Raw genomic sequence first — 14,102 nt, forward strand, 5'->3', positions numbered from 1 at the left:
AAGCTCTCAAAGAGATTCCCCAAGACAGACAAATAGAAACACTTTGTAAATGTCTTACTGAAAGATTTTATAGAGTTTTGGAATGTGTAGGAGAACATATTTAAAGAAACTAAATGTCATAGACAATTTAACACCAAGAAGGAAAAAAAGATGAGAAATACAGTCATAATTCACCTACTTGACTGAATATTGAACAATACTTAGTGTTAAAATAATCATTTAACATTATATGATATTGGCAAATGATACTGTTAGAAAATAAATAATCTTAATATAGAGATAAATAAATTAAAAAGAGTTAATATCACTAATGTAAGTGGAGGATTGGAATTCTGATGTTGTTTGATGAATCTTTTGTCATTATTAGTCTTTATAAACTATTTAATATTTTAGAGAAATTACAATATATCCATATTACTTTTAGGAGATCATAAAATTCTTTCATAGTGCTAATACAAAAGTTAGAAAAACAACATTGCTCCAACTGTTTTAAGATTATAAAGCAGGTATAGTATTTTCAAAGAATATTACCTCTATGCTAAGACTGTTTGTTTTGGGAGCTGAAGACTTAAGAAAGCAGAATGGAACCACCATTTATTTGGCCCAGCTATCCCTCCCCTCGGTCTATACCCAAAGGACTTACAAACAGCATACTACAGGGCCACAACCACATCGATATTTATAGTAGCACAATTTACAATAGCTAAACTGTGGAACCAACCTAGATGCCCTTCAGTAGATGAATGGTTTTAAAAAGTGGCATATATACACAATGAAATATTACTCAGCAACAAAAGAGAATAAAATCATGGCATTTGCAGGTAAATGGATAGAGTTGGAGAAGATAATGCTAAGTGAAGTTAGCCAATCCCCTGACAAAAAAACAAATGCCAAATGTTTTCTCTGATATAAGGTACTGACTCATAGTGGGGTAAGGAGGGGGAGCATGGAAGGAATAGATGAACTCTAGATAGGGCAGAGGGATGGGAGGGGAAGGAAGAGGGCAGGGGGTTAGCAAGGATGGTGGAATGTGATGGACATCATTATCCAAAGTACGTATATGAAGACATGAATCAGTGTGAACATACTTTATATACAGAGAGATGAAAAACTGTGTAATAATAATTGTAATGTGTTCCCCTATCATGTATTTAAAAAATAAAATCAATTAAAAAAAATAAAGCAGATCTTCATGTGATATATCTGGCCAATCAGTATAGACTCTTGACAACATTTGAACCACATGCCAATATATATACCAAGGACTGTGTTAAAGTCTTTCAAAAGCATGCAGTGGCCTGTAGAAAACCAACCAACCACTGAGTTTAGTTAGGTTTTAAAAAAAGAGAATCTAGGGCTGGGGAAGTAGCTTAGTAGTAGAGCGCTTCACTCTGGGATCAATCCCCAGCACCAGCTACAATTCGTGTATGGCACATTTCAATATATTTTGACAATATTCTATAATCTTCTATATTGCAGTTAAGTCTAGCCAAAACTTTAAGGATACTTTTTCCTTCACATAGCTCTTAATTATTCTTTTTTATTCCAAATAGAAGACAAAGGATGGCAAACTCAAAAAGCACCCATCATTCATCTCACAGATGATATCCACATGAAACAGTTAACTGAAAAATAACAGAGGGCTGGGGCTGTAGCTCACTGAAGAGCGCCTGCCTCGCATGTGTGAGGCACTGGGTTCAATCCGCAGCACTACATAAAAATAAATAAAGACACTGTGTCATCTACAACCAAAAAATATTTAAAAAGGAAAAAATACAGAAGGCTAAAGGAAAAGTTGCACAGCTTTCTGAGTTTTCAAGTCAGTTCCTTTTATTTGCATATATTCTGACACTTCAGATCAAAAATATCCTTTTTTAAACCAGGAATGGAACTATCATATGACCCAGTTATACCACTCCTCAGTATTTATTCTAAAGAATTAGTCACTCATACTACAGTGTATTATACTACAGTGATACATGCATATCCATGTTTTTTTAAAACTTTATGTGGTGCTGAGGATCGTTTGAACCCAGGGCCTTGCACGTGCGAGGCGAGCACTCTATCACTGAGCCATAACCCCAGCCCTTGCATATTCATGTTTATAGCAGCACAATTCACAGTAGCCAAACTGTGGAAGCAGCCTAGGTGTCCATCAATGGATGAATGGATACACAATGTGGCATATATTCACAAAGGAATTTTATTCAGCCAAAAAGAAAAATGCAATTATGCCATTTGCAGGAAAATGGATAGAACTTGAGACCATATTAAGTGAAATAAGCCAAACCCAGAATCTGGTCAAGGGTCATGTTTTCTCTCATATGCAGAAGCTAGAGAGAAAAAAAGTAAAGAATGCGGTGGTCAAGGATCTCATGAAAATCAAACAAAGATCAGTTGAGAAAAGGGACTAAGAGGTGGGAAGTGGGGAGGAAGAAACTAATGGAGACAAATACTGGCCAAACTATATCGTTATACTGTGCGTATGTATGAATATGTAACAAAAATCCCATCATTATGTACAACTATAAGGCATCAATTAAAAACTGTGGAAAAGAAAAAGACCCAAATTCCCACTAAGATCTAAGTAGCAGTAGCAATACTTCACCCCTGTCCTTTTCGCTTTAAAGGCAGTAGTGGCTACAGGCTATGGCTAGTCTTTCCAGTGCCTGCTCATTGCCCATATCATTAAGAAATACTTTCTACAACTTTTCATTTGAACCATCTGGGGAGAATTCTACTACCTGCTAGAACGCTAAAGAATTCACCATCCCAAAGGCTTTTGTTCTTGTCCACTCTACTGGTAATGCTCTTTGCTTCAGTTTGTCCTGGCTCACTTTTTAGCAATTTGGTGTTAAACTTTTATCATTCTCCTTTGAAGGGCTTCCCTCATCACCAAATCTAATGTTAGCTCCCATGTCAAGCATTCTCTAGCACCTTCCTTATTTTGGTCTTCTCTCCATGCTAGAAGTTAAATTCCATGAAGGAAGGAACCTAGATAAACTGCCTTGTTCTCTTTATACCCAGCATATAGCTCAATGTCGACAGAAAGCAGGAATTAAGGTTTTCACAAAAATGAATGAAATAGTTCCAAACCTAAGTTTTTAAAAAACTAAATTCCGTTGAGTTTATTTTTTAAAGCATAATAATCCCAAGAAAAACTCCAATTTGTCAGAATGTTTCCATAAATATTAGATAAACTCTTCTTTAAATTGGAGAACATAATTCCTTTAAAGTATTCTTGCCTATGACAGTAATTCTCACAATTTTCTACAGCAGTAAGTTTGATTACATTCTCACATGGAACATATTCCCAGAACCCAACCGATTATAGTACCTGACTAAAGATTTAAAAGGTCCAAAAAGGAGATAGAGATTGTAGAGACTCCTACTATTTTTTTTAAAGGAACTGTGATATGAGAATTAAGTTATTATACAATATCATAGGGGTAAGCCTTGAATTTACTTTTTAAAAATATTAAAACAATCAAGCATTTGTAACAACTTATGATCTACCACTGAACCCAACTACCAGAGCCCCATAATTCAAGAGCACGAATGTGAAGTAAACGGTCACTCATCCAGGCAAAACCTAATCTACCATGAATCATAAAAGAAATTAGAGAAATTGATCAACTAAACAATTGATATACATTAATTTCATGTTAATCTTTTCTCATGATCACCTCCCACAAGAGGATTAAAGCTAATAAACCACCATCCAAAATAATTTCATACAAAACTTTAGCTGTTACTACATGCAGCTATCCATGTTTTAATATTTTGTTTCAATTTTCCATATAATTCCTTAAGTACAGATCTGAATAATTACACTTGACTTTTTAAATTTTTATTAAAAATGAAATTCTATTGAACAATTTATATATAACGATACAATGTTTGAAACAGCTTTCTTATTCCTGTTAAAGCTTTATATTTAAAAATGCCTACGTGATATGTGCTTACACAAGGCTTAAGAGTGTCAAACTTAACTGCATGTACGACTTCAGCAGCTTCATTGCACAGTGATCCACATAACACTGCATATTTTCTTAGTTGAGCCTATGAGATAAAGTGCTATTCATAGATGGGAAAGTAACAAAGACTATTAAATTCTCCACTATATTTTCTATGTAGTTTGGTGGGATGAGAGGAACTTATGCAGTGCTACTAGCCTGAATAAGAGATTTCCACTAAAAAATAAAAATAAAAAATAGATCCCATGGAGTTTTGGTTACTTCATTAAAATATGTCAATAGCATTCCATAAGTGATCTGTGCTAAATATTTAACAGTCTTAGTTTCTGAACATTTTAACTTAAAAAAATAGGCAGTTTAAATAAAAATCACCTATTTAAAAGAATATCTTTCAAAAATTAACATCTAATTGGGAGAAAATGTAATTCTTCAGTTTAAAAGAATGCAAATTTTAAAAGGGTATACACAGTCATTATGATTTTAGTTAGTATTCCTTAACAATTAAATTTGGGTTTATTTCCTTATACTACAAACACTTGTTACCAATGACCATAGAAAATGCCATACAAATGAACAATTAGTACTCCACATTTTGCAATATAATTCAATGCCACTAAAAACATATCATAAACTTTTCAAACTCGTTAACAAACCAGAAAAACCTGATATGTATAGTTGTGTCAAAAAATGAAAATCACAAGACACAATAGGAGGGGCAAAAGAATGATCACGACGGCAATATCAGTCCATCTTAACTAATATTTCTGAAAAGTAATTATTTAATGTAAACACAAATATTTTCAGACAGTGAGGAAAAACTCAAGATAATTTTTTTCTGAAAAAAAAATTATATGAGTGAAAAATTTCATGGCTTTCTATCAGACACCATGTTTACTACACATGCCAGTTAATGGGCATGATAGCTAAAGGAACTCTTTTAGATGTCCTGATCAATACACTATGTGGTCTTAAGGAAAAAAATTACAGCAGTGCTCATTTTCCAGGCTACATACAATTAATACACTTTGAAATATATAATTTTCCACTTAAATATGTTACCATTTTTATGGCCTTTTTATCTATGTATAACTTTGTTTTGTTATTAAAATCAAATGTAAGACATACTGTTTACTACTCATTTCTACCCACAACCATTTAAAACTATCTTAAGACATAACCATGATATAAAAATGAAACACCAAACACAAAAAACATAATAGTGTTGTACACCTCCCCCACCACCCCAAAAAGGAATGTAAGTATTAGCAATACCAGCTGATATAAATAAATTAGATTCCCTATACATAAAGAGAAATATGATTCAGTTGCAAAGTTAACCATTCAGTATTAGCCAGGAAAGAATGCCTTCACTCTGTCGTTTGTGAAAGGCAGAATAGTAAGTAACATGGAAGACACGAGACTGTTTAGGTTTTCCGTCTTTCAAGAATATTCAGGCACTGCAAACAAATGTGTGACCAAGTCTTGGGTGGTGTCTAATTAGTTACAAAGGCTAACATCAAGGCATTGCTTTGTTAACATTTTCCATCCCAGTCACACTGGATGTTTCAACTACATGTCCTCATGGTAGTCCAGGTACTTTGCTGTGATGGGTTCTTCAAGCTGAATTCCTCCACTGCCCATTAATGCGAATGCTGGATACATCGTATGAGAACAGTCCACCTGGCGCTCGTAAAGGCACTTCATATGATCCATATCATAGAAGCTCACTCTGCCTTTATCATAGTCCAGGAAAATCCCTATACTTGTTGGCATGGGAAGAACTCTATTTTCAGGTTCATTAGAAGTAGGTGACTTGGGTATAAAAAATTTCTTCATGCCTACAGTAACTAATGTAAAAGGTTGTGAAGAATCAAAACAGGCATCTTCACTTCCGCTGTCATGCCCACTGTCTTGCTCATATCTAAAACATAATACACAAACACAGTATATGTACCTTTATCCATTAAGTCTTCAAGTATCTTCAAAACGTTTTCACAAAATATATAAAAGCATAATCAACCCCCAAATCCATGTCATAAAACATCATACATTTTTACCTATATGTACATACAAGTGAGAACTAAAAGTTATTTAACAAATTTGGTCTATCAAAAACAAATAAGGGGGAGGGGAGTGAAGCAAATGGTCAAAGATTGAATATCCATGGCACAGTCATATATAAGAAAACACAAAGGCAAGATGTATGCCCTAATCCAAGGAATTACCAGGCCATGGAATAAATGGGCACTTCAAACTAACATAGGGGGAAAAAAAAAAAGCATGTGTCATTCTCCTTGAGAACTCTATTTCCTAATTAAATTTTCTACATCAAGAAATCTTCCCCCCAATTATAAAACAATAAAAATAGAAAAAATGTTGGTATATGATCCCTTCCTTCCTTTATTTATTTATTTATTTATGTACCAGGGATTGAACCCAGGGGAGCTTAACCTCCTGCCTTAGTCTCCTGAGATCCTTCTATGTTTTACCTATATAGCTAGCTTCTCATATATTTGAGATCACACTGCAACAACAATTTTATCCCATCCAAAAGAAACTAAACCATTCAATCTCCATTATTCAATTGCTTAAGAAATCAGAATTCTTAGCTATAAAACATGTCTATAACATGACCCAATTTTGTTAAGGACATATGGGAAAGCTTAAAGAAACTGGGTCCCATAATCAAAGAACAACTTGTATCAACTATGAAGTATGGCAATTAGAGGCATTTCTCTATATATGTGGGTAATATTTATCATAAAATGTATTAAGGTATGTATGAGACTTTCAAAATTTAAAACTGTGAGGTGATATCATAATCAAAGCATCTAAAACAGGATTATATCCCTGGAGCATCAAAAATTTACTGCTGCTCTCATTATTCAATGAGAGATAACCTAACTCTTTTCCTAAGCCAGCCACCCAACCACAACCAAAGTACCTGAATCTAAGAAATATATACTCCAAGTAGAAGAGATAAACCCAAGTCTATTTTCAGGCTCATCTTGCCTGAAAGGATAGTTACTTTCAAAAACATTATCACATTCTACATCAATAAAAGATCTACCTTGGACTAACTGCATCCCGGGGAGAATGGAGCCATTCTTGTAGTTTATCACTGGAAGCGACTCCCACTTTCACCAAGTATGAATATGGCTCCACACGGAAGGCCCAAAAGTGTTTTCCTTTTGTAATTCCAATGTCTCCAATGATATAGTCTAAGCTTGTGTAATAACCCACTTGGATACGTTCCGCGGCCAGCAGAATATTAAATCCAGCTCTACTCTCTACCCGGTCTCTCTTCAAGTTCAGCAGGAGGTGTTCGTTATTATAGCCACATTTTTCATCAAACAGGAAACTGAAAACTAAAGAAAGCTTAAAGTTAATGTAAAACTAGCCTGCAAACTATTTATTAGCATTTCTATGATTTAAGGTTCAATTCAATAAGTTTTTAAAATAGAGATGACTGAAAAGAAATGGGAAAAGTCATGCCACCCAGACAACTATGTCACCCCAAAACCCCAACTTACCAACAATTTCCAATACATTCTCTATATCTGAAAATCTTCAGAAATCTCAAAAGCAGGAGAAAGTATTTTCAAGTATGTGAAAATTATGAATGCACCTCTTTGGAAAAGAGGCATCAAGTCTATCATAGATATTTGCACTTACTGGATCTGTTCTTTTATGCTTACGAGGCACTGCATTTTCATAAACATCTACTCATGAGGCCTGAAAGATGGCAGAGTAGTGCAAAGCAAGCAGGTGGGCAGAGAGGTGGTTGAAAGAGGGATTGCACCAAAATTCAATATTAGACAAAGTGGCTTACGGACTCAGAAATATGGGTACAATAAATGAAGAACAAAGAGCACGCCTGACTGCCACATGGGCATTGCCAGTGTGGATTAGCCCCAATTGAGTTGGGGAAATAGGGACATGACACAGTTTAGGTACAGAAAGGTCTGAGATCAAAACTGCTGCCTACTCTTAGCTGATCCAGAAACTGCACTGCATACTAGTGCTTGAAAAGCACACTCCGTATCTCAACTGGCCACTCAAGAAGCAGGAGCCATCTTGGGGTGATGTTGCCACAATGATGACTACAGGGCAGGAGATCAGGAGAAACAACAACAACAAACAGCCACAAGATCCCAGTGGGTGTTTATTGACGGACCTAGACTGGGCCTGATGGGACATAATGGGTGGGGGACTAAAGTCATAAGGGCAAAGGGGAAGGAGCCAGACCTGCTTCTCCTTGCCATACTGCCTCCATGTGAAGCAGCTCACATGACCAACTAAAGCAGACTGGGAATATGAGCATGTGGGGTGAATACGCTCAGGGACTAATTCCAGAAAGGCTTGCACCTGGGCAGCAGTGAGTGGAGGATCAGCCCCCCTGCCCCACAAATGGATTTCTTGGGAGGGTCCTGAAAACCAGACCTATATAAGAAACTGGCTACTGTCTAGTCCTAGGGGCAGGTCATTCTAGTCTTTGCAAGGAAGGCACCACCCAATAAAGCAATTGAGACCTGTTCAGATGTCAGTATCACAAACTGGAGCTCCCCCTCACAGAATGATGCAGAACACTATACTGGCAGTGTACAAAAACCTGTTCAAATGAACAAAACTCCCACTGACAGTACTTCCCAACCCCTCCCCATCTTACTCTGGTGAGGAGGAAAGTTGAATCATATCAAACAGTTTCAATCTTAGGACACTCCAACTGGCAACTCAAGACAGCAACACAAAAACAGGAAGGGGTTAACAACCTCTACCCCTTGCTTTATCAGTACAACCCAAGAATTGGAAAGAAAGACTGTTGGGCATAGACAGTGACCACCCAATATGGTCAACTATTTTGACCACTTCAGTGGCAGGTTCCTTTGTTCTTCCTTAATTTTTCTTTAAATTTTGATTTTTTTAAATTTATTTTTATTCTTTCTGTGTGTGCATGCACGCATGTAAATTCCTGTTGTACTGATAGGTTCAGAGATATATATATATATATATATATATATATATATATATATATACTCTTATTAGTTTATTTTTCTCTCATTTTTAGTATTTCTTAATGTAATTATTTTTCCCAGCATTGTCTTTTGAGGGTTCAGGTTTTTTGGTTTTGGATAATTTTCATTTGCTTTTTTCTCTTGTTTCTCTTTCTCTCTTCTCCTGCTAATGGCCAAATTCTATTGTGCTCTCTCCCAGTACTTGTATTTGTTTTCTTTCCTCTATATCAAAAATCACCTGCTACATCTCTTCTGCATCTAACTCACTTTTTGAAACTATAAACTGTTTTCTGACTTTCTGTCACATTCTTTCTCCCTAATTAGCTTTATTTTTACCATATTTCAGGACTAACTGCTTTATAACTCATGCCCTTATACCAGAAATGCTGATACAATTATATTACTGCTGTGAATTATATAATTGACTCTGCTTTAAAGCCAGATCCAGTTCATGGTTACTGTTTTTACTGTTCACAATTCCTGAACCCATTATTCCTGTTTATTGGTGGTCATTAAATGAATAATTTCAACATTGAAAGAAAACAACTGCCCGTTAAAAGTTATTAAACCCATAGTAGGCCCTGAGTATTTCACTTTCATACTCTGTATTGTTTGCAATAGTTGTTACTATTATTTATTTCATCCAATTCTGCAAGGTGCTGGGAACCTACAGGGACAGTAAGGGTTCACAAGTTAGACTCTCTGATGCTGAACTAAACATTCTCTGATATTACTCCAATTTAAAGAAGTAAGATGATAAAAGCCCCAAACCACCAACAGGGACTCAGAAGAACAGTCAGAAGAGAGGAACCTCAGGTCCCAAACCTTGGGATCTACTCATAAATCAAAAACAGAAGTCCCAGATCAAATGAGATAATTACACACAAAAGGACAAACATACAAGAGAACAGGTAGGGGAATCCACCTCAACTGATGTGCAAGTCCAAGACCTCAGAAAACATGAGAAAATAGGCAAAAATTCCTCCCAAATCCACAATTTCCCAACAAAGGATACCACTGATAGTGAGGTGAACTAAAGTTCACAGAAAGATCATGAAAAACAAATTATTAAAGTGTTCAATGAACTAGACGATCTAGGGAAGGAATTAAGAGAGCAATTACAAGTTATAAAAAAATTAATAAAGGAATAGAAACAATGAAAAGAAATGCAGCAGAATTCCTAGAAATGAAAGACAAATCAAATTAAAAACTCAACTGAAGGCACCACTAACAGATTAGACTGTGTAGAAAATAGAACCTCATCCCTTGAAGACAGAACTGCAAGCCTTTAAGACAGGTTATATGATATCGAGTACACAGGAATGCAATAAAGGGAAAAATATAGAACATGACCAGAAATATATATAAGAACTCTGGAAGAACACTGAAAAACCAAACCTGAGAATCACTGGGACAGAAGGAAACATGGAGATATAAACCAAAGGCATTATGCATTTTCAAACATTCAAAAGATAGTTATAGAAAATTTTTCCCATATAAGAAACAACATAGTCATCCACATACAGGAGGCTCAAAGACCCCAAACAGACCTAGTCAAATGAAAAACCAATAAGGCTCTCACTTCTGATTTTTTGATTCAGACACCAAAATCAAGAAGGGGATGGAATGAGACATTTCAAGCCCTAAAAGAAACAACTGCCAGTCAAAGTTACCATGGCCAGAAAAACTCAGAAAAACTCAGTTTCAAATTCTAGGGGGAAATAAAAACTTTTCACGATAAGAATAAGAATTCACAAGCACTTACTTTTATATCATAGAGGCCATTTATGACAAATTCAAAGCCAACATCATACTAAGTGGAGAAAAGCTAAAACAATTCCTCTAAATTCAGGAACAAGACAAAGCTTTCCACTCTCACCACTCCTATTCAATATAGTCCTTGAAACAGCCAGAGCCAGCAGGCAAGAAAAGGAAATTAAAGTTTACAAACTGGAAAAAAAGTCAATCTATCTCTGTTGCCAACAATATAATCCTATATCTAGAAAAACAACAACAACAAAAATCACCAAAAGACTTCTAGAGCTCATAAATAAATTTAGCAAAGTAGCAGGATACAAAATCAACATACTTAAACCAACAGAAATTGGGCCAAGAAGAAATCAGAAAAACGACCCCATTCACAATAACCTAAAAAAAAAAATAGACCACTGAAGAAAAAAATAGAAGAAGACCTTAGAAGATGGAAAGACATCCATGTTCTTAAAAGGCAGAATCAACATTGTCAAAATGGCCATACTACCAAAAGCAATATACAGATTCAATGCAATCCTCATCAAAATACCAATGACATTCTTCACTGAATTAGAAAAAAACAATTCTTAAATTCATTTGGAAGAATAAGAAATCTAGAATAACCAAAGCAAAACTAAGCAAGAAAAGTGAAGGAGGAGGCATAACAATACCCAATCTGAAATTGTTCTACAGAGCTGTAGTAACAAAAACAGTATGGTATTGTCATCAAAATAGACACAAAGACCAGTGGAACAGAATAAAGACACAAAGACAAATCACAAACCTACAGCTATCTGATATTTGACAAATATGCCAAAAATATATCTTGGAGAAAAGACAGCCTTTTAACAAATGATGCTGGGAAAACTGTATATCTATGTATAGAAAAATGAAACTAGACCCATCTCTCTCACCCTGTACAAAACTCAAATTGGAATGGATCAAATTACACAAAAAACTTTACAACTGCTGCAAGAAAACGTAGGTCAACACTCCATCATACAGGTGTTGGCACCAACTTCCTTAACAAGATCCCTAAAGCACAAGAAATAAAGCTAATAATTTGATTAAGTAGGATGTCAAACTAAAAATCTGCACAGCAAAGGAAATGATTAAGAGCATGAGGAGAGCTCCTTCGCCAGCTGCTCCTTCAACTGGAGATTAATATCCAGACTATTAAAGAACTCAAAAAGTTTTAACACCAAAAAAAATGAAAAAAATAAAAATAACCCAATCAACAAATGGGCAAAACAACTAAACAGAAACTTCTCAAAAGAATAAGTACAAATAGCCAACAAATATATGGAAAAATGTTCAACAATTTCTAGCAATCAGGGAAATGTAAATCAAAACTACACTAAGATTTCATCTCAGTCCAGTCAGAATGACAATGATCAAGAATACAAAAATCTACGAGGCCAACATCACCCTGATGCCTAAACCAGACAAAGACACTTCAAAGAAAGAAAACTACAGACCAATATCTCTAATGAACCTAGATGCAAAGATCCTCAATAAAATTCTGGCAAATTGGATACAAAAACATATAAAAAAAAATTGTGCACCATGATCAAGTAGGATTCATCCCTGGGATGCAAGGATGGTTCAATATACGGAAATCAATAAATGTTATTCACCACATCAATAGACTTAAAAATAAGAACCATATGATCATCTTGATAGATGCAGAAAAAGCATTCGACAAAGTACAGCATCCCTTTATGTTCAAAACTCTAGAAAAATTAGGGATAACAGGATCATACCTCAACATTGTAAAAGCAATCTATGATAAGCCACAGGCCAGCATCATTCTGAATGGAGAAAAATTGAAGGCATTCCCTCTAAGATCTGGTACAAGACAGGGATGCCCTCTCTCACCACTTCTGTTCAACATAGTCCTTGAAACACTGGCTAGAGCAATTAGACAAAAGAAATTAAAGGCATAAAAATAGGAAAAGAAGAACTTAAATTATCACTATTTGCAGATGACATGATTCTATACCTAGCAGACCCAAAAGGGTCTACAAAGAAACTATTAGAGCTAATAAATGAATTCAGCAAAGTGGCAGGATATAAAATCAACACGCATAAATCAAATGCATTCCTGTATATCAGCGACAAATCCTCTGAAACAGAAATGAGGACAACTACTCTATTCACAATATCCCCCCCAAAAATAAAATACTTGGGAATCAACCTAACAAAAGAGGTGAAAACTACAGAACCCTAAAGAGAGATATAGAAGAAGACCTTAGAAGATGGAAAAATATACCCTGTTCATGGATAGGCAGAACTAACATCATCAAAATGGCGATATTACCAAAAGTTCTCTATAAGTTCAATGCATTGCCAATCAAAATCCCAACAGCATTTCTTGTAGAAATAGATAAAACAATCATGAAATTCATATGGAATAATAAAAGACCCAGAATAGCAAAAACAATGCTAAGCAGGAAGTGTGAATCAGGCGGTATAGCGATACCAGATTTCAAACTATATTACAGAGCAATAGTAACAAAAACAGCATGGTACTGGTACCAAAACAGGCGGGTGGACCAATGATACAGAATAGAGGACACAGAGACTAATCCACAAAGTTACAACTATCTCATATTTGATAAAGGGGCTAAAAGCATGCAATGGAGGAAGGATAGCATCTTCAACAAATGGTGCTGGGAAAACTGGAAGTCCATATGCAACAAAATGAAACTGAATCCCTTTCTCTCGCCATGCACAAAAGTTAACTCAAAATGGATCAAGGAGCTTGATATCAAATCAGAGACTCTGTATCTGATAGAAGAAAAAGTTGGCTAAGATCTACATACTGTGGGGTCAGGCTCCAAATTCCTCAATAGGACACCCATAGCACAAGAGTTAATAACAAGAATCGACAAATGGGACTTACTTAAACTAAAAAGTTTTTTCTCAGCAAGAGAAACAATAAGAGAGGTAAATAGGGAGCCTACATCCTGGAAACAAATTTTTACTCCTCACACTTCAGATAGAGCCCTAATATCCAGAGTATACAAAGAACTCAAAAAATTAGACAATAAGATAACAAATAACCCAATCAACAAATGGGCCAAGGACCTGAACAGACACTTCTCAGAGGAGGACATACAATCAATCAATAAGTACATGAAAAAATGCTCACCATCTCTAGCAGTCAGAGAAATGCAAATCAAAACCACCCTAAGATACCATCTCACTCCAGTAAGATTGGCAGCCATTAGGAAGTCAAACAACAACAAGTGTTGGCGAGGATGTGGGGAAAAGGGTACACTTGTTCATTGTTGGTGGGACTGCAAATTGGTGCAGCCAATTTGGAAAGCAGTATGGAGATTCCTGGGAAAGCTGG

The 14,102-nt window shown here is 35.6% G+C and overlaps 1 protein-coding gene across 3 annotated transcripts in view; it reads right to left on the reverse strand.

Moving 5' to 3' along the window:
* Nucleotides 1-3,918: 3,918 nt before the first annotated feature.
* Nucleotides 3,919-14,102, reverse strand: part of TRIM36 (tripartite motif containing 36) — a 39,371-nt gene continuing 29,187 nt past the window's right edge. For all 3 annotated transcript variants that reach the window (XM_081299342.1, XM_081299343.1, XM_081299341.1), the window contains 2 exons: nt 7,048-7,345; nt 3,919-5,898 (listed from right to left, as the gene is read on the reverse strand). In XM_081299342.1, coding sequence (XP_081155468.1) covers nt 5,547-5,898; nt 7,048-7,345 — 650 coding nt within the window. In that variant the 3' untranslated portion in view covers nt 3,919-5,546. The remainder of the gene's footprint in view (nt 5,899-7,047; nt 7,346-14,102) is intronic.

This window comes from Spermophilus citellus, assembly GCF_964194105.1.
Source record: "Spermophilus citellus genome assembly, chromosome: 1".
Lineage (NCBI taxonomy): Eukaryota > Metazoa > Chordata > Mammalia > Rodentia > Sciuridae > Spermophilus > Spermophilus citellus.